The sequence below is a fragment of the Fragaria vesca genome, linkage group LG7 (assembly GCF_000184155.1).
Source record: "Fragaria vesca subsp. vesca linkage group LG7, FraVesHawaii_1.0, whole genome shotgun sequence".
Classification (NCBI taxonomy): Eukaryota; Viridiplantae; Streptophyta; class Magnoliopsida; order Rosales; family Rosaceae; genus Fragaria; species Fragaria vesca.
The window spans coordinates 2,130,487-2,148,471 of NC_020497.1; the positions used below are offsets into that span (position 1 = coordinate 2,130,487).

General features: G+C 39.6%; 5 protein-coding genes across 5 annotated transcripts in view; 2 read left to right on the forward strand and 3 right to left on the reverse strand.

Annotated features, from left to right (window-relative positions):
• Positions 1–2,646, forward strand: part of LOC101305975 — a 14,510-nt gene extending 11,864 nt beyond the window's left edge. The window contains exon 2 of the mRNA XM_004306520.1: positions 2,134–2,646. Coding sequence (XP_004306568.1) covers positions 2,134–2,434 — 301 coding nt within the window. The 3' untranslated portion in view covers positions 2,435–2,646. The remainder of the gene's footprint in view (positions 1–2,133) is intronic.
• A 581-nt stretch (positions 2,647–3,227) lies between these two features.
• On the reverse strand, positions 3,228–3,973 carry LOC101306265 (SKP1-like protein 4-like). The gene has a single exon (XM_004306521.1). The coding sequence runs from the start codon at positions 3,902–3,904 to the stop codon at positions 3,386–3,388; it is 519 nt and encodes a 172-aa protein (XP_004306569.1). The 5' UTR covers positions 3,905–3,973; the 3' UTR covers positions 3,228–3,385.
• Positions 3,974–4,757: 784 nt separating this feature from the next.
• On the reverse strand, positions 4,758–7,173 carry LOC101295179 (DEAD-box ATP-dependent RNA helicase 36-like). Its single transcript, XM_004308191.1, has 6 exons — positions 6,577–7,173; positions 6,067–6,389; positions 5,758–5,961; positions 5,592–5,673; positions 5,248–5,346; positions 4,758–5,108 (listed from the first exon to the last, which is right to left on the reverse strand). Exons 1-6 carry the CDS (start codon positions 7,171–7,173, stop codon positions 4,947–4,949), a joined length of 1,467 nt encoding a protein of 488 aa, XP_004308239.1. The 3' UTR covers positions 4,758–4,946.
• A 5-nt stretch (positions 7,174–7,178) lies between these two features.
• On the forward strand, positions 7,179–10,027 carry LOC101306851 (peroxisomal 2,4-dienoyl-CoA reductase-like). The gene is made up of 5 exons (XM_004306523.1): positions 7,179–7,519; positions 8,230–8,389; positions 8,660–8,829; positions 8,902–9,124; positions 9,520–10,027. The coding sequence occupies exons 1-5, from the start codon at positions 7,334–7,336 to the stop codon at positions 9,672–9,674; spliced, it is 894 nt and encodes a 297-aa protein (XP_004306571.1). The 5' UTR covers positions 7,179–7,333; the 3' UTR covers positions 9,675–10,027.
• Positions 10,028–10,136: 109 nt separating this feature from the next.
• LOC101306556 (ATP-dependent zinc metalloprotease FTSH 12, chloroplastic-like) lies at positions 10,137–17,726 on the reverse strand. The gene is made up of 19 exons (XM_004306522.1): positions 17,343–17,726; positions 17,027–17,211; positions 16,698–16,924; positions 16,271–16,548; positions 15,602–15,679; positions 15,276–15,518; positions 15,048–15,188; positions 14,791–14,958; positions 14,351–14,463; positions 13,546–13,762; positions 13,153–13,224; positions 12,810–12,929; positions 12,600–12,716; positions 12,330–12,506; positions 11,856–11,975; positions 11,680–11,754; positions 11,073–11,180; positions 10,858–10,938; positions 10,137–10,708 (listed from the first exon to the last, which is right to left on the reverse strand). The coding sequence occupies exons 1-19, from the start codon at positions 17,724–17,726 to the stop codon at positions 10,631–10,633; spliced, it is 2,982 nt and encodes a 993-aa protein (XP_004306570.1). The 3' UTR covers positions 10,137–10,630.
• Positions 17,727–17,985: the final 259 nt, after the last annotated feature.

Sequence of the window (17,985 nt, forward strand, 5' to 3'; positions counted from 1 at the left end):
CATAGCAAATATGGGGAAAAGCGAGAAAGAGATTATACCGAGGTACAAACCAATGGGACAAAGCTTTAGGAGACCCAATTTGAACCATTTCATAACCAAAATTGAATATCACCACCTAGAATTTTTTGACACAATGTTTTCTCGTTTGTTTTCGATATGAAAACAGAACTAGATCTTATAACAATAAGTTTACCTAGGCAAAAATAATAATAATAATAATAATTCAACGCCTAAGAGAAACATTTTGTCAACTAAGTCACCTTATGCAACAAAATATAGCTAGCTTTGTCACCGTAGTGGACACTTAAGCAACAAACATTTTTTCGATCGTTTATACCATAAGTTTTGAGCCTTATGCTTCAAGGCTTACCCTTCGCTGAGGCTCTACCAAAAAACGCCTTGTCTTTGAAGAGCACTTTGGAAAAGACACTGGAATTAAGCTATAGCACCTCCTTCTTTGACTTCACTCATTAAAGTGTACGTGGTTGGAGAAGGAAAGCTATATATGGAATTGCAATCAATATTTGGACATAACTTTCTATCTTTTTTCCTAGTGTTATCAAATAATTACGTACATTCTACCAAATCTAGCTTGTGGATAAAAGATGGAAACTTTTCTTTCCATCTATCAAATGAATATTTCAATCTTAGTTATGAAATTATGATAAGAATTAAAGAAAATATAACACAATTGTGAGATGTGAAAACGAGACGGGTAGATGTGAGCGTGACTCACTCGATCGGTAGTCACACCACAACGATGGAGATTGTATTCCCCCGCGGAAGACAAAACCAAAAGGGGAAAAGAACAAAAGAAAGAATGGTTTGCTACTTTGCTTATTCCTTTCCTGTATTTGTATCAAATGGTCATCATCCCTTATTCCCTTTCTAAAAACCAAAAGGTCTTTGCATTACCATCTGAACTAGAGCCATGATAGATGATTCATAATCCACGATTCTTCATGTATTTGGAAATTGGAAAGATAATTGATAACAAATCAGAAAACCTCCGACTCTGTGATTCTGTTATTGAAAACAAAGAATATTATTTCACTTTTAGTACCAATCCTTATCAAGGTTTTCATGAGCCCAAGGAGCCTCTGCCTTAGCAGCCTCATACTCCTCCTCAGTGAAGTCTGTTTTGGCCACGATCCTCAATAGGGGTAGAAAGGTAACTTGTGCTACTAAAAGTAAATTAGGGTTTGCAGGGCGTGCCACCGCGCGGACGTGGAACGAGAACGGTGCACGTTCTTGACTTCTAATCAGGCGAAGTAGAGCTCCGGTGTCACCTCGCGGGCGAGGAATTACGAGCAAACTATCTAGTCACCTGTGAATCGATACTCACTGTTCGAAGCGAGTAGAGCAACGATTAGGAAGGAGAGGCGAGTCCAGACGGGCTCTGAGATCTAAGGCGAGGTGCACTTAGAACTTAGGGTTTCGAGGATGCTCGAAGATTTGCAGTTGTTTTGTATGATTGATTGTGTGTCAAAGATTGTGTCAAGCATCCCTTATATAGCAATTCGCATAGACCTAATCACAATCCATTCGGACTCAGCAATTAGAATTTCACAAGGATACGACCAGCTCGCGAGCCGCGCAATCCGTGCAACATGTGTCCAGAACAAACCTCGCCTAGGTCTTGCTCACTGCCCCGCATCATCTCACTGTAGCGTCGTACGCGAACTCGAACACTAAGCGATCCTATCCCGCGGAGTATTACAGCCCATTTCTAACTCTACCTCGCCATGTACTGTAGAATCCTACACGAACTGAAACAAAGGATCCCGCGAGGACATCGAATCCCGCGGGGTATCGGAATCTTTACCAAACTCCAGCTCGCGTGTTGCCAGACTTCGCCACCCTTCGTGGACTTCGTATTAAAAAAAGGGCCACAGGTACTGGCCCAAATGTTATCCAAAACGTACCTCGAGTCTTGGACCAAAAATACCTACTGGACTCAAACAAAGTCATTCTCCACTTCAAAGAGCTCCCTCACATATTCGACATCCTTATTCTTAATATGATCCGCAACGGACTGACAGATGAAGTCTTGCAGATATTGGATGTCCAAGTAATTGGCCGTGTTGGCGAGGCACAGTAGACACTTAGGGCTCAAGCTCTTGATGAACTCAGCCTGGAAGACCTTGAGTTTCCTGTCGAAGTCTTCCTTGTTCTTGAGCTCGAGATACTTGCTGCAGTACTCTATGACTTTCTGCAACTCCCATCTCTCCACATTTGGCAAGGGCATGGTAACCGTCTCACACTTATCGTCCTCCTGGTAAAAGGTCTTGATGGTTTCCATCTCCATTGCCACCTCTTCGTTCAACTCAAAGACCTCGCCATCTCCAGTCCGTACCGTGATCTTCTTCTGGTCATCTTGGACGGCGCCGGAGGGGCCGCTCTCTTGCTTGGTGGAGGCCTCGTTCTCTGCTGAAGCTGACATAGCTGCTGTCTGGTTTGAGGTGTGGTGTGGTTGAGTATCTCTATTGAGTGAATAGGGAGGGTAAATATACAGTGTTTTGGGTATTTACTCTATTAGGTGGCAATATTTGAGTGGAATAATTGACGTAGTGCATTTGGACATATTAGGTAGGTCTTCATAGTTGTTAATTAATTAATTCTTTCCTAAAATGAATAGGAAATTTAATTCACCGGGATTCACTTACTTGAAATTAGATTGTATGTTTAATTGCATTAGATATTATAAGGAAAAAGATCTGTGTTGCAAAATGCACGAGTGAGGTCGTCGGATTTGCCTAGAATCAAGACTATTCACTATTGGGAAAGTGATGGGTATGATTTGGATACAATAGCTTCCTGTACAACTACAGCTATTATAATTTTCTCTTTCAGCCTAATACTCCCCTGCGGAAAATCACAGAAGGCAGCCTTTTGCTAATAAACTTCTTATCTTTCAGCAGTGTAGCCACATGCTCACTTATTAGCCAGAATATGACTAATGAGTTGTTCTATCTTATGTACGGTAATGTGTAGTGTCTCTCCTTCTTAATTGTCTGTAAAATGACAGCACATAGTATGTAATTGCTATATATGTGTACTCTCGTCCGGTTACTGTGTTGCTAGTCAAGTAAAAATAGATACTGTGGATTGCACATTAAGGAGTGTGAATGTCACTTTTCTTGCAAAGCCGGTAATGCCAGTAGATCTCAAATGACAACATAGTCATCGATTGTTTCATACACCATAGACACCTAATATATATACTACAAACAATAAAGTCATCATTACATAGGATAAACGTACACATCTTTTATTTAAATCTTCAACACGAAAATAAGTAACCCTAACACCCTAAAGAAATAAAATAAAAGATCACTGAATCAAGTTTTTAACTTCTTCCAACTTCTCCCAACATTTTCACCATTCAGTCTTCATCAACCCCCTCAAAAGCCCAGGCATACTGCTGCCGGAGCTCCGCCTCCTCCTCGGGAGTAAAATCACTCTCAATCCCAAAAAACTTCCTGACATACTCCACACTCTTGTTCTTGATCCGGTCCGCCACCGACTGGTTCAACAAGTCCAGAAAGTCATTCACATTCAAGTAATCCGCAGCCAGTATGAGCTCCATTATGCGCTCGGTGGTGTCTTCCTTCACGTACTCAGCATAGAACTTCCTCAGCTCCTTCTTCCCGGCCTCGTCGTGATCAGCTTTCGGCTTCAATGCGAGGTGCTTGGTGCAGAAGTCAATGATTCTCGTCAGTTCCTTGCTGTGCACGTTAGGTATAGGCATCACCATGTCTCGGGAGACCCCATCGTCTCCGAAGAAGGCCTTGACGGTTCCGAACTCCATTGCCACGTTCTCCTCCAATTCGAAGACCTCGTCGTCGGAGGTCTTCAGGGAGATCGTCTTCTTTTCTTGGACGGTGTCTTCCTCGGTCGACATTGTAGAAAAGAGTGAGCTTAGGAACGATGGTGGTGGTGGTGGTGATCAGGTGTCTGTTTTTCTGTATATGTTTTCATGTGAAGTGAAGAGACAAACTTTTATATATGAGGGGTATCAATCATTTGCCAAATAAAGAGTTTGATGCTAAAATCACGACGAATGTTGCTCATGTTGTATTGCTAGTTGATGCAATCAGAAAATGAACGTGTCCGGAAATGCCTGACAGCGGAGAGAAGACCTGGTAAGAATAGGAGACTTGGGGGTAGCATAAATCAGCAACTCCTACTATAAAGGAGGATTTTTGATGACCACAAAAAACATACGGTTTTCATCTTTTAATCCATCTGGTATGTTCTTGCTATTTGTACTGTATTCTTCAAAGTAATACTGTGAAGTCCAGAATTCCATAATCGATATGTTCGAAGTTCGATATATATGTTGGCGCCAATAGAAGAGGTAGGAAAAAAAAAATCATTTGAATCATTTCAAATGCGAGCGGTGCAAGCCTCTGAGAGGCTTTCAATGGCACATCGGATGTGTATTGGTACATTATAAGTATTTCAAAAACCAAATTATTTTCACGAAAAACACAATTGGCCGACCCAGTTTCCATATTTCATTTTTTTTTTCTTCACATGAATCTGAATAGATAGAGTTGATTGTGGATATACATCAGTATATTCTGCAAACGCCAGAAAGGAAAGAAACGACATTATGTAGAAAGTAGAAACACACTGACAGAAACAGAATTTCTTTAGCCATGGTAGTTCATGCCAACAAAATCTAATCCATGGTAGCCATATGTAAAATTTCAACAGTCAAATATGTAACGAAAATAAATGAAAATTGAATACCTTGTTCAACTGTGCCAGTGCCAGAGTACCTAGTTCAAACTGGCCAGTGACAGAGTACCTTTCACGTAATACATATTTTACTATTGTAAGAAACCGACTATGCTACAAAAATGATGCAATTGCCATTTTCAATGGTGCACAACCAATGATCTCATTGACGAATTGAATCCAGGAGAGCTCTAGTATTCCTATTCATCACTATATTTTTCTCTTTTCTTCTTCTTACTCCTCTTTTTCAGTAAACCTTTCGCTTCTAGCGTCTTTAGTGTTCGTTCTTTCCGTTTTTTCTCCCTTTCTACAAAATTGGATTCAGTCATCTTCATCTTTGCGACATGCCTGGCTGTGTAAACCTGCAAATTGGAAATGACATAGGTAAGCAATCATTTCCAATACTTTGATGTTCCAACAAGCTTTACTAAGTCATAGCTAGCATATAAGCCCATAGACAAATTTATAATTTCCTCACAAGCTTAAATGCAAAGCCAATACCTTACGAATATCCTCAAGAACCTCATTCTCCTTGCATTCAAATTCTACCAATTGTTCCCCAACTTCTTCTTCTATTTTATGAACCAGCTTTACATCAAGCTGCAAAACACAATTTCCCTTTTTAAACAAAACAATCTTTTGATTCAAAGAAAATTAATATCATAGATACAAAATAGAGAAGAAAAAACAAAAACAACCATAAGAATTCCACCATATTCCTGACTTGTCTCAATTGTTGCAAATTTAAACTAGAATTGATCACCTAAAGAATTTCATTGGGGGTGGGATGGGATGTGGTTGCTGATTTTAACCTATCTCACAAAACGATCATTTCTGCTACTTACTTGGGTTACAAAGCTGACAGCTAAACCTCCTCTGCCTGCTCTTGCAGTACGTCCCACGCGGTGAACATAATCCTTTGGATCACTGCAATGTAGTATGAAAATTAAGTTCCAGAGACCATATTTCCTACAGAAAGTAACAATAATAAAGTCCATTGAGGAGCAAGACCTTGGAATATCATAATTGATTACTAGGTCAACTGTAGGAATGTCCAAACCGCGATTGGCAAGATCAGTTGCGATCAATACTGGAACCTGTCCAGATTTGAACTTATGTAACGCAGAAAGTCTAAGAGGCTGTGATTTGGATGAATGCAATGCTGAAACACTTTGACCAAGCTCCTCCAGTAAAAAATTCAATAAGTGACAATTCCTGCATACACATGATAAACCCAGATATTGAGGATTACTTAACAATCCTAATATCAAGCCATCCAACAAACAAACCAGAACAGAAACTATTGAAAAGCAAGAATACCATAGGGTTGAGACGAATACGATGGCTGAACGAACACCCATATCTTCCATTTTAGACAAAATGTGCACCAAATAAACTTCTTTTGCTTCGCGGGGTATGAAAACATATTTCTGCGCAAGAGTCCCAACTGTCTTGAGACCTTCATACGCCTGGTAAAAGTAGGCCTTATTCGCAGAAACTTCAAGCAGTGCTTGGAGGTCACTAGTCATTGTTGCAGAAAACAACAGAGTTTGCCGGCTCTTTGGCAAGCACTTAAACACCACTCTCAAATCGGACTCAAATTCTGAATTCAGTAACCTATCTGCCTCATCCAGCACTAAGAACTACAACAAAATCAAAACAACTCATCAGCATATCTTCAAAACACTACTAAATCAAAATTCTTAACCTTAAACCCTAAACCCTAAATCCTATCTTCAATGCAATAGGTAAAATTCACAAATATACGCGACATTTCAGCAAATAAATTAAAAAGATCGTTATGATTAAACCCTAAACCTTAAACCCTACCTTGGCCTTGGAGAAAACCGAAGGAAAATCCGGGTTCTGCTGAAGCAAATCCCTAACCCGACCCGGCGTCGCAATCACCACATGCGGCCGGGTCATCAAGCTCTGAGCTTGCTTCAGCTTATCCATCCCTCCCACAATCACCGAGCACCGCAAATGCAGCGACGACCCGAAAGCCCGGAACTGCTCGGCCAGCTGGTACGCCAGCTCATGCGTCGGCGTCATCACCAGCGCGAAAACCCCATACGGCCCCTCCGCCAGGCGCTGCAGAATCGGCAGCGCAAACGCCGCCGTTTTGCCGCTACCGGTCTGGGCCAGGCCCAAAACGTCCCTCCCCTCCAGAATCTTGGGGATGCAGTTCGCCTGCACCGGCGTCGGCTTCTTCAACCCGAGCTCGGCGATCGTCCGGAGGAGCCAGTCGGCGAGGCCGAGGTCGGCGAACTTGGCGTCGGAGTTCGCGTCCGGGTCTGTCGACCTCTCGAGCTCCGGCCAGGCGACATGGGTCGTACTCGGGTCCGGGTCGGGTTTAGACTCGGGTCGAGATGCTCTGGGTTTGAAGAGAGGGAAGCCTATAGATACCGTGTTGTCTTCTTCGTCCATTCTTTCTCTGTGTAAAGTATACGGCTTTGGGTCTAAAGGTTTAAGCTTTGAGATAGGGTTGGTACTAAACGACCGCGTTTTGGTTGGCCAAAAATGATTAATGACGTAATAAAGAATCGATTTTTATAAGGACAAGAGTGAGACAGAGAGGAGGAGAGAGATGGAGTCACCGTTTAAGGCAGATGCGTTGAGAGGGAAGGTGGCGTTGATAACCGGAGGCGGGTCGGGTATCGGGTTCGAGATTTCGACCCAGTTCGGGAAACATGGTGGGAGTGTGGCTATTATGGGGAGGAGGAAGCAAGTGTTGGACTCTGCTGTGGCTGCTCTTAAGGGTTTTGGAATTGCGGTACTTTCTTGGTTTTTTCTTCAAGTTGTTGAATATTGTGTATAGTTATCTGGGTTTGGATTGGTGCTACCCAAATTGGGTTTGTGCATTTCTTATACAGGATCATTGGATCATATACAATTGTGTGTGGTAAATTTAGCTTGGGGTTAGAGAAGGGGAAACTAAATATTTGATTGATTGAAAGTCTGAAACTAATGGAATTTGAAGTCATGATTCCAATCGAGCTGTGCAAATCAACCAAAGGGGAATCTGTCTTTACTGCAAGTTTGATTATCTATGCTGTATATTTTAGTATGAGGCTCTTCTGATGTGTCCAGAAATGCGATACGATTTGAAATATGCAACGAAAAATCGATAACTATCAGTACAAAAAGGTAGCTAATTGAGTTTGAATAGAGCTTGTGGGTCAACTGGCTCGAATTCCAGTTAATGGGTGTGGTGATTTAGAGTCAGGCTGTCAGCTTTTGAATAGCATTGAATTTGAATGCTTAATATATTGTGGTTTTATCAAGTTGCGGGATGAGTTACACTCATTTCCAGTAAGCCTGCTAAGACTCCGTTTTAAAGTCAAGCTTTTTCATTCACGTTGCTTGGGTGCTTTCAGGCGTTGTCTACCTGACACTGATATACTTTTACCCGCACATATTATCTTCTTGAACATGGCTGGTTGTGCAGCCCTTATTTATGTTTCTTTTTCTCTTTCGTTTCAGGCTATTGGCTTCGAGGGGGATGTGCGTAAACAGGAAGATGCAAAAAGAGTGGTGGAATCGACTTTCCAGCATTTTGGTAGGCTTGACATACTTGTGAATTCGGCAGCAGGAAATTTTCTTGCATCAGCAGAAGATCTATCCCCTAATGGATTTCGAACAGGTTTGATGCAGTAATGCTGTAATGGTCTTTATAGTATGTTCACATATGTAAATTGCATGTCCATGACTTCATGATTATTAATATGAAAATACCAAATTAATGGAAGTGAAAATGCGCCTTGCATTGATAAAAACCTATTAGCCAATTTACTTTTTGAGGGTAGGATCTAATGGCGATGACCTCGTGACCAGATCTCATTGACCTGTAAGATGTCGACATTTATATGGTTTTTCCAGGTTCTAAACAAATTGATTATATTTTTCTCTGCAGTTTTGGATATTGATTCTGTTGGTACATTCACAATGTGCTACGAAGCACTCAAGTATCTTAAAAAAGGAGGACCAGGAAGGAGCTCATCTAGTGGCGGAACAATATTGAACATCAGTGCAACTTTACATTATTCCGCTTCTTGGTATCAAGTTCATGTGTCTGCAGCCAAGGTTTGTTTGATAGTCCTTCAGTTAGTATTTTTTATTTATAATAAACTTGTTTAAGACTCTTGTTTCCGACAGGCAGCTGTCGATGCCACTATGCGAAACTTGGCATTGGAGTGGGGAACTGACTATGATATCAGAGTCAATGGAATTGCTCCGGGTCCTATTGGTGATACGCCTGGCATGAGTAAACTTGCACCTAAGGAGATAGGTAGCAAAGCTAGAGAGTACATGCCTTTGTATAAACTAGGTGACAAATGGGATATCGCTATGGCTGCTCTATACCTTTCATCAGATGCAGGTTAATAAACTTTATTCGCTTCTGCAAGTTTATATAATAATTATCACTGTATTGCAATGTGTAGATACTGATAAATTTTTGTGCCCAAACTAGTAGAGTAGCATCAAACTGTAGGAATCATTCTTGTTCCATAGATAGCCAGTTTGAGAATAATATGAATACTTAAATGTCTCAGCCTCATCTCAGGCTCACTCTGCTTTCATAGGAACATAAAAATGATAACCAAGTAAGTAGAGATAAATTATTATCAAGACAAAAAAAGAACATTGCATATCATGGAATTGGTCGCGGTCATTGCTCACAGAGTCGTAGAGGTTTTGTTGCCCTTCTCTTTTTTGAGTATATTTTCTCGTTTGTTTCAGGGGAAACTTACTTTTGGTTTGTAAACATTGTAGGGAAATTTATCAATGGAGCTATCATCGTTGTTGATGGAGGACTTTGGCTGAGCCGGCCTCGCCATCTGCCAAAAGATGCTGTGAAGCAGCTTTCCCGCACAGTAGAGAAGAGATCTAGAAATGCACCAGTAGGGGTTCCAAGCAGCAAGCTGTAAGTAGAACAAACACTCCGCCATTGTTTACAGTTATTAGTCAAAGACTCATATTCCAACAGATGAATGAGAATCCATCTCCTTCCATTGTTGAACAATAGTTGGATATGTGAAATTGGGCGCCAACAGATTAAAACATTCATAATAGTGTTCCTTGTCTACTGCTGTTGTGACCAGAAGTAGTGTAATTATCAGTTTATCACAGGTGTGGAATAATTATTGTTAGTCCATTGTGACCATTTGTAAAACATTTCTGTTTTTATGTTTAATGTAGAAAGTCATGAAGTTTATAATGACAGTAGTACTGATTTCTCCTGTCATCTATTTAAAGTGGCTCAAACCAGTTATATTGGATCATGGCTTTCGTAAGGTCTCGGTTGCAGTCGATTCTTTAAGTTGAAACAAAAGGAGAAAAAAAATAAAAGGAATGAAAAACACAGAGAGCTCCATAAAAAGCTAGAATCTGAAGGCTAAAAAAATTTGCCAGTATTTTCGTATTCATTTGAACTAATATTCTTACAAATACATTGAAGTTTGTGGAGGGTTACCAATGCATAACGATTTTTGTGACAGGAATTTCAGGAAGAATCACTATACTCTTGTATATTTTCCGAACCTCATTTCAAAAATACAAAATGCTCTATATGCAACTGTTGTCCCCAACTTGCTCAGCAGTGTTCAAGGATTTCCATCTGAGCTAAGGCTCACCGGTTTATAGGTATCTTCAAGAAACTGAACTTTGGCGGGAATAGAGTCCGAATTTGCATACTTCACCAAGCCATATGCTGGAGTTGTGGCTTGATTACAAACGGATGATGGTATTCAAGAAGATCCTCCAAGAAGGTTGTCGACAAGCTGACTACTTGGGTATCACAAGAAAGTGACTAGAATCACCTCTCAAACGCCCATACACTAGATGAGATTTCACCTGTAATGAGCTGATAGTTCCCATCAATACTTTAACATCTATGCAATGGTGCAGGATATATGTCCAATGGTTTATATCGCAACTGATCATTATGTGGCAGCGGTCCGTCCTGAAATTTAACCAAATTGCAGATGTGAGTTCAATTCATTAATATATCAAATTAAGTGTTGGATCCCTAAAGCAACACCAACTGCTCAAAATAGTCAGATGGGTAGTTGATCTTTAAAAAATTAATGAAACGATTGGTCCATCAAGTACCTCTTCCAAGTTGATCTGAAATGGCTTTACAAAATCATCGAACATGACTGGAGAAAGGTCCTTCATTTTCTCTATAACCTCCTATAATTGGGAACACCAGATTGTGAGTTTACAGATCTAACAAGTCCAGAGCAAGAATTTCAAGAGATATGAATAACTGCTATAGAACCAATAATAGAGTGATAATGCCCAACAAAGTATGTTTTATAGCTTACCAATCCAGTAATCCTTGACTTCTCCATTAGTTCCTCAGTAATCATGTCCAGAATGTGCCTGTTGTTTCTCAAACCATTCATTGCAAGTTCTTCTGTTTCCTCGATGTACTGCAACAAACACCAATTATCAACCAGGTATAATTTAGTTGAAAAATTAAGGGAATAGATAAACTGTAAATTGTTTTTGTGTTAACAAAATAGCACTTTCAGTTCAGTAACCAACTATAACAGCAATAAAATATTACCCCAATAAATCACTTGTTTCAATATCCTCTTGCAATCATCAGGGATTTTTGCAGTATTGGCAAGTCCTACTTTGGACTAGTAAACAACATATTTTTATGTTATATGAAAAGCCTTAAACCTCTCCCGTCATCATCTTTTTCTTCTGATAACTCATATACATGCCTCAGAGCTATTTCAGCTCAATTTAGCATGTCAGTGTCCCCCTATACACATTGACTAATGAATACATAACAGAACATCCTCAATAATTAATGCCATGACTTTTTTCAAGCCAAAGACCAGCGGTGAAAACCACTGCCATGTAGTAGTACCCTTTCAGTAAAGCAGGCGATTGATAAAAAAACAAAATCAAATAACGCACCCTTGTCAATTCTCGGGTAAAAAGCTCAGACACTTCAAGAGTCATATTGGCCGGAATCACATTGGGGTCCTCCCACTACACCGCAAAGAAAAATTAGGACAATAAGTTAATCAAGATGCCAAACCAGGAAATGAATATTTTTGTATATACTAGCAAGATTGAAGGAAAAAGATTACCCTGTATCTTATCAACTCGCCATCTGGACTATCTGGTCGATCCATCAGTCCAATTCTTTTTGTTAGAGCTGTAAGCCCCAATCTTGAGTTTTGAGGGCTAATTACCATCTCTCGAGCAATCTGAAAAAGGACTCAGATGGGGAAATAGATAGGAATTTCTAACAATTTGTATACTAATTGCTACTGGTTGATTACATACATTTACTGAAACATTTGTGAAACTTTTGGCGAGGTAAAATCCATATTTAAGACAAATTTTATTGATAATTCATGTTGCTATGAGATTAATTCCATTGTGCATTAATATAAGGAATGCGACACTGCCCAACAAAGAGATAAGGGGTAAAGAAAAGGAAATCGCATGTGAAGTTCTGTGGATTTGTTCATATCACTTTGAGCTTACTACACTTTCAATTTTTATGTCTTTTCAGAGGTAGTTCTATAAATTGTAACACGTGGAAAGATTTGTGCTACCTTTGTTAGCTTTTCCAGATCATCTGTTCCTCCATCAGTTATGTCATCACCATACACAACACGTTCTGCGCAACGCCCACCATGAGCTACCACCATTTGCATCTTCATGTAGCCAAAGGTTGTATAACCTTGGTCTACCATATCTTCTCGGGGGTAGAATACAGATACTGCAGTTTCCTGTTCATGTAATGAATAAAACCTTGTCAGAGAGCAGCTCACATGAAATTCCAAAAGCATCTGTTTTTCCTATTCAGCACAATTTTTTTTTACCTTCCCACCAGGCAGAAGTTGAGAAAATGCATGCCAGTCAAATTGAGGAAACAGATGAGCTAATAGTATGTGACCAGCTTCATGAACAGCCAGCAGTTTCTTCTTTTCAGAAGACACCTATGATACAATATACAAAACTAAGTGACAAAATTAATACCAAACAACTATTGATCAAAATAGACCACTGATGCACAGTCAACATCGACATACACTTTGTTCGCATTTACGCTGCTCTTCCTCAGTAAGAAGTACACCCATCCCCTCAAGCAATTGTTTATCTAATACATCCACTATGTCTTCTTGATATATCTCTGAACGTCCTTTCCTCACCTAAACAAACAGGATAAATAACTTGAGAGAACTTTATAACTACACAAGACTGCAGAATTGACTCATGAGACAGTTTTCACTCTTCCATCTATGTGTATATGGTATTCACATATTTCACTCACTGAAAAAAAAAATATACCGAGTAGAACTTCTACTTTCAAGATAATGATTAAACAAACATATGATATAAGACTAAAATGGGCTGTTTGTATATTTTACTTACTGACATAATGGCTGCTTCATTAACAAGATTCCTAATATCTGCCCCAGAAAAACCAACCGTACGGAAGACAACCTGAAGAATGGAAGAAAGACCCAAAACATTAAAATTCACATGATAAGAAGAACAATATAGTAAGCAGCAACAGGAAAAAGCACTACAGTATAGAGGACCAATAACAAGCAGAGTATTGGCAAGATATCTAACATACAACAATATATAAAAACAAAAAAAGAGGCAACCAAGTTTGTGTTTCTTTGGAATTAATCACATGTGTAAATATTTTCAAAACTAGAGCATTTTCACTACTGATTTTGGCAAAAAATAATTACAACGGTTATACAACAACATAGACCATAAGGGAATAAAGAATAACAGGACACCCCGACCACTTACTTTCTCAAAGTCTACATCTTCTGCAAGTTGCTTTCCCGTGCTGTGCACTTTAAAAATTTGCACTCGTTGATTTGCATCAGGAAGACCAATGTACAGTCGACGGTCAATACGTCCAGAACGAACAAACTCGAGGTCTAATTCATCTGGCCTGTTGGTAGCACAGATGAATATCACAGCTTGTCTGAGAGAGAAGCGATCAACACCAGTTTTTTCCTTCCTACACATGGCCAATACCAAATATGGAAATTCATATACTGTTTTAAGGAAAAAAGAACAGCAGTCTAGCACCTATCAAGATTCAAAATTTGTAGGCCAGATTAGATAACGCTATATAACAGAAAACAAGTGGTAATTATTGATAAGCAGCCTACTATGCATAACAAAGAAACCTTCTGAATTGGAACTTAATATTTTAAGTTTCTGAATCATGAATTAATATACAGGTTCAATAAGCAAAACTCCAAAACTTTCATTTGGTAGCCAAGTCAATACAAGGCAAAAGTGAGACAAAAGAAGATATAACTAAATAATAAACAGTACATAACCAGTCACACATGTCTACCACAAGGTGGTCCAACTTAGATACTCTCCACTTCCAACAGAAGCATTTAAATTAAAGTCCTTAACAGTGACTTTTACTCTTTCCCATATGGAAATTCTAGTCAAAAATAATTTGATGAATATGTAACAGATGCTAATTTAACCAGTAAGCTGTATTTTTTTTAAAGAAAAAAAGGTTACTGTGGTATGTCAATATTGCTTTAATAAGAGCAAAAATAAATAATTTTTATATTGATACACTTACTCTCCATCAAGCTGCGCAATCAAAGCCTCAAATGTTGCTCTTCTTCTAGGATCCTGTCTTGCATGCCTTCCAGCAATAGCATCAATTTCATCCACGAATACAAAACAAGGAGCCTGAGCAATAGATAGTGATCACAGTGTTTTATATTAGTAAATTCATGTTTGGCAGGCTGATATCAAGGACATATAACTTGACCATAAGGAAAAACAGGAAAGAAGCAACAGCAAAGGGGCCAGCAGCCAGAAAACACAAGCACACTTCACAAGTATGAAGAGATGACATAATCCCTGAAATATATCTCAACAAGAACATATCTTAACCTGACCTAGACATTATGACTTGTATATTCATGACAAACAGGGAATGATCTCCTGGGAGCAATGCCTAATCAATTTACTAATACACACAATGCATCAGAAAATTAGGGTGGTAATGCTTACATTTCTCCTTGCAATAGAAAACATCTCATTGACTTTTGCAGCACCACTTTTCTCACTATCTGTGAACTCAGCGCCTGAAGCAAAAACAAATGGTAACCCGCTTTCCTTTGCAAGTGTCCTTGCAAAAAGAGTTTTACCAGTTCCAGGAGGTCCAGAGAGAAGAACACCCTAAAATGCGTAAATGATGAAAATGATTCCTCTTTCACCAAAATAAAAGCAAAACTCAAGCAGAGTTTCATGAGAGAAGAAAAAGCTACCCTGACAAACTTCACATCTCTTTCATAGTATTGCATTGGATTTCCCATATAAATCATCAGCTCATCAAGAAGATCCCAAACATCGCCTCCTAGCACAACCTCCTTGGACATGGATTTTGTTTCCCCTACTTCTCCGACAGGCTGATGGAAGTATAATGCAATGAGAATTCAAAAATCAAGACAATACGAAGATTACAAGGGACAATAGGGTTGGAAATGAAGTTTTACCAGGATAAAGTTTTCTGCATGAGCCATGTCAAAAAGTTGATTGTACTTTTTGTAGAGGAAACGCTTAGAGGTGATATGCAGAAGCATCACAGACTCGCGTATTAGCCAAAGAATGAGTAACCCAGGCACCAATGCAATCACAACCTTCATAAAGTAGTGGATCTGGCGTTTCTGAAGAAGATCAACTTCAGCTCCAGAACTTGAGATATTCTCAAACAGATACGGGTCTAGGGGGATATCAACCTACAATATACAAAGAAACATTTAGCGTCCATGAGTCAGACATAAGAATCAGGGGTGTCTGTCAAAAAGATAAGTGAACTTACAACATATTCTAATGGAAAACCTTCTTTCATAGTAACATATATTCTTTTTAGGTCTTCTGTAAATACAACAGCAGCAACCTGTCCAAAAAAACCACAGCATCAGACAAGGCTTGCATAAACCTTTGCAGTTTTAGCCAACAATGGAGAAAAAATCCTGTTAGATGCATGATCCTTCCTTGTGGATATGTGGACAATTGACATGGCAGCATTGAAAGAACCACCAGCCAAGACATAAAGTACGCAAAGTTCACATACAATTGGGAAATGAGAGATGTACATTACCAAACTAATTCTACTACTTTTATCTACTACTGAGAGATACGGCAAGGTGCCATGATCACATCCCATTTCATAATCTACATTGTACAGTGCCATATATCTCTATCTACTACTTTTAACTATGTTAGGCTAGAAAAGATGTTTAGTCTTCTATACTATAGGGTAGGAGGTTATGTGCTGCTTGTATGTGCTGCTTGAACACACTCACTGAGGTACAACAGAAGCCCAGATATTACAATCTGTTGCATGGAAAGCAACAGATGCATGAGATTACGCATTATTTCTGCAACATTAACTCATAATTTGTACAACACCATGCAACAAGGAACAAGTGGATCAATCTACAAGGAGTATAGCAAAGATAAAAAACTAAGGGGAGCAACATATTACCTCAGAGCTGTCAAGCTTTTGAAGAAAGTAGGTGTAAGGAAGTTTGGGACGATAAAGCCACCATCTTTTAGCTATCCATAATGCCCTTGTTCCTTGAGTCTCTGTTACCTTCTCCACTACATCCTTGCGGAGACTGTTTTCAACCTCTTTCATGTCAAATTCAACTACATACTTGGAATTTGCAGAGTCCAACTGCTCCGCTAACTTTTCATTTTGGAGGATCTCCTTCCATTTCTGAAGTCTCTCACGCCATGTTCCAGTATTCTCTTGAACTTGACCTGCAATGAAATTGGACCATAAGGGTAGAGATGACCATAATGAATATACTAAGAAATCCTCATTAAATCCTAAAATAAAATGGTCCCATGCTGGTTTGAAGTAAGGATCAACTCAAAATACTTCAAGTAAGTTCCGAACAGACACTAACCAGAAATTCCCAGGTCTTCTTTCAATTCCTTCTTCTCTTCTGGATTTAGTTTTATATTACTATCAATAAATTGTTTCACATTGTCCTGAGGCAGCTGCGGTTCATCATCCCACGCATCCTCTCCCACATAAGAGCTATCATGAACAAGTGTTCCATCAGGTCCTTCAATAAACTTCTTCATTCTCAGGCCTTTGGGTGTCGTCTTCCTCCACATACCCTTCTTAAGCCTGCAAGGTAACAAAACAAAAGTTCAAAATTCAAGCAGAAACGCAATGCAGTCAAATTGACCTACACAATAAATACACACACAACATGTCGAATCAAATTACTTTCTAACATTACTCGGAGATGGCTCGGGAACCACAGCCTCCATATAAGCCTCTGTCAACTCTCTTCTCCGACGATCTTGGATAGGAGCTCGAACTGCTACATACATTCTCTGACACGAAACTACGGCAACTAAAACATAGACAACCAATGCAGCAAATCTCTTAGGTTCCCATGTCTTCACATCCTGACAATAACAAACAACAATGTATCACTAAACCATCAACCAACTGAAGCTTACACACTCACTTTAACTTGATCAAAACAAAAAAGACTCAACCTTTATAACAACTTCAACTAAAACCAAACAAACATTACCTTCCAATGTTCCAACCGATTCCAACTCACAAACTGGGGCACCAACTCGGTCCTAAACCGTTCCAACTCAGCCCCAGCTTGCCCCAAACACTCCCCCACCTTCACATTCACCTCCTTCAAATCAAACCCAGTTTCCTTCTTCACTGAGTCACCAAAACTTGACCAGAACTGCTCCGAGCCGCGGCGTATGGACCGAGTGAGGCTCACCCATGAAAACCCATCAGAGCCATTTGGGTTTGCAGAGGCTTTGACACGAAAGATTGAATTTTTACGGGAAAGTTTGGGTCTTTGGGTTGTGGGAAGTTTGAAAAGAAGGGTTTTGGGGGTGAATTGGGTTGAAGAAGAGAGAAGTGGGTTTGGCTTGTGAGGGAGTGTTAGGTCCATATTGTGGTATCAGAGAGATTGGATAGAGAAGAAGAAGATGGAGTTCATTTCTGGGTTTTGGGTGGGTTTTGAGGTTCAGGGAGTAGAGAGGTAGTAGTGCTTTTAGGAGTGTGTTCCAAATTTCCCTATTCTGGGGTTTTGGGGTTTTATGACTTTTATCCGTTATGTTCTTTACTATTTTTTTTTTTGGTCATGTTTTGTACCTTCTATTTTTGTCTTAGTGCCCTCCATCTCTTTCACCTTTTTGGGTTTTTTTTTT

Bases quoted from the DNA above. Each gene is read 5' to 3' on its own strand.
- LOC101306265 (XM_004306521.1), bottom strand. From the start codon at position 3,904: ATGTCGACCGAGGAAGACACCGTCCAAGAAAAGAAGACGATCTCCCTG.
- LOC101306851 (XM_004306523.1), top strand. From the start codon at position 7,334: ATGGAGTCACCGTTTAAGGCAGATGCGTTGAGAGGGAAGGTGGCGTTG. The intron at 8,830-8,901 runs GTTTGTTTGATA...TGTTTCCGACAG, and splicing joins TTCATGTGTCTGCAGCCAAG to GCAGCTGTCGATGCCACTAT. The intron at 9,125-9,519 runs GTTAATAAACTT...TAAACATTGTAG, and splicing joins ATACCTTTCATCAGATGCAG to GGAAATTTATCAATGGAGCT.
- LOC101295179 (XM_004308191.1), bottom strand. From the start codon at position 7,173: ATGGACGAAGAAGACAACACGGTATCTATAGGCTTCCCTCTCTTCAAA. The intron at 6,390-6,576 runs GTAGGGTTTAAG...ATTTTGTTGTAG, and splicing joins CGGTTTTCTCCAAGGCCAAG to TTCTTAGTGCTGGATGAGGC. The intron at 5,109-5,247 runs GTATTGGCTTTG...TCCAATTTGCAG, and splicing joins TTCTTGAGGATATTCGTAAG to GTTTACACAGCCAGGCATGT.
- LOC101306556 (XM_004306522.1), bottom strand. From the start codon at position 17,726: ATGGACCTAACACTCCCTCACAAGCCAAACCCACTTCTCTCTTCTTCA. The intron at 17,212-17,342 runs GTAATGTTTGTT...TGTTATTGTCAG, and splicing joins ATCGGTTGGAACATTGGAAG to GATGTGAAGACATGGGAACC. The intron at 16,549-16,697 runs GTTAGTGTCTGT...ATTTCATTGCAG, and splicing joins AGAAGACCTGGGAATTTCTG to GTCAAGTTCAAGAGAATACT.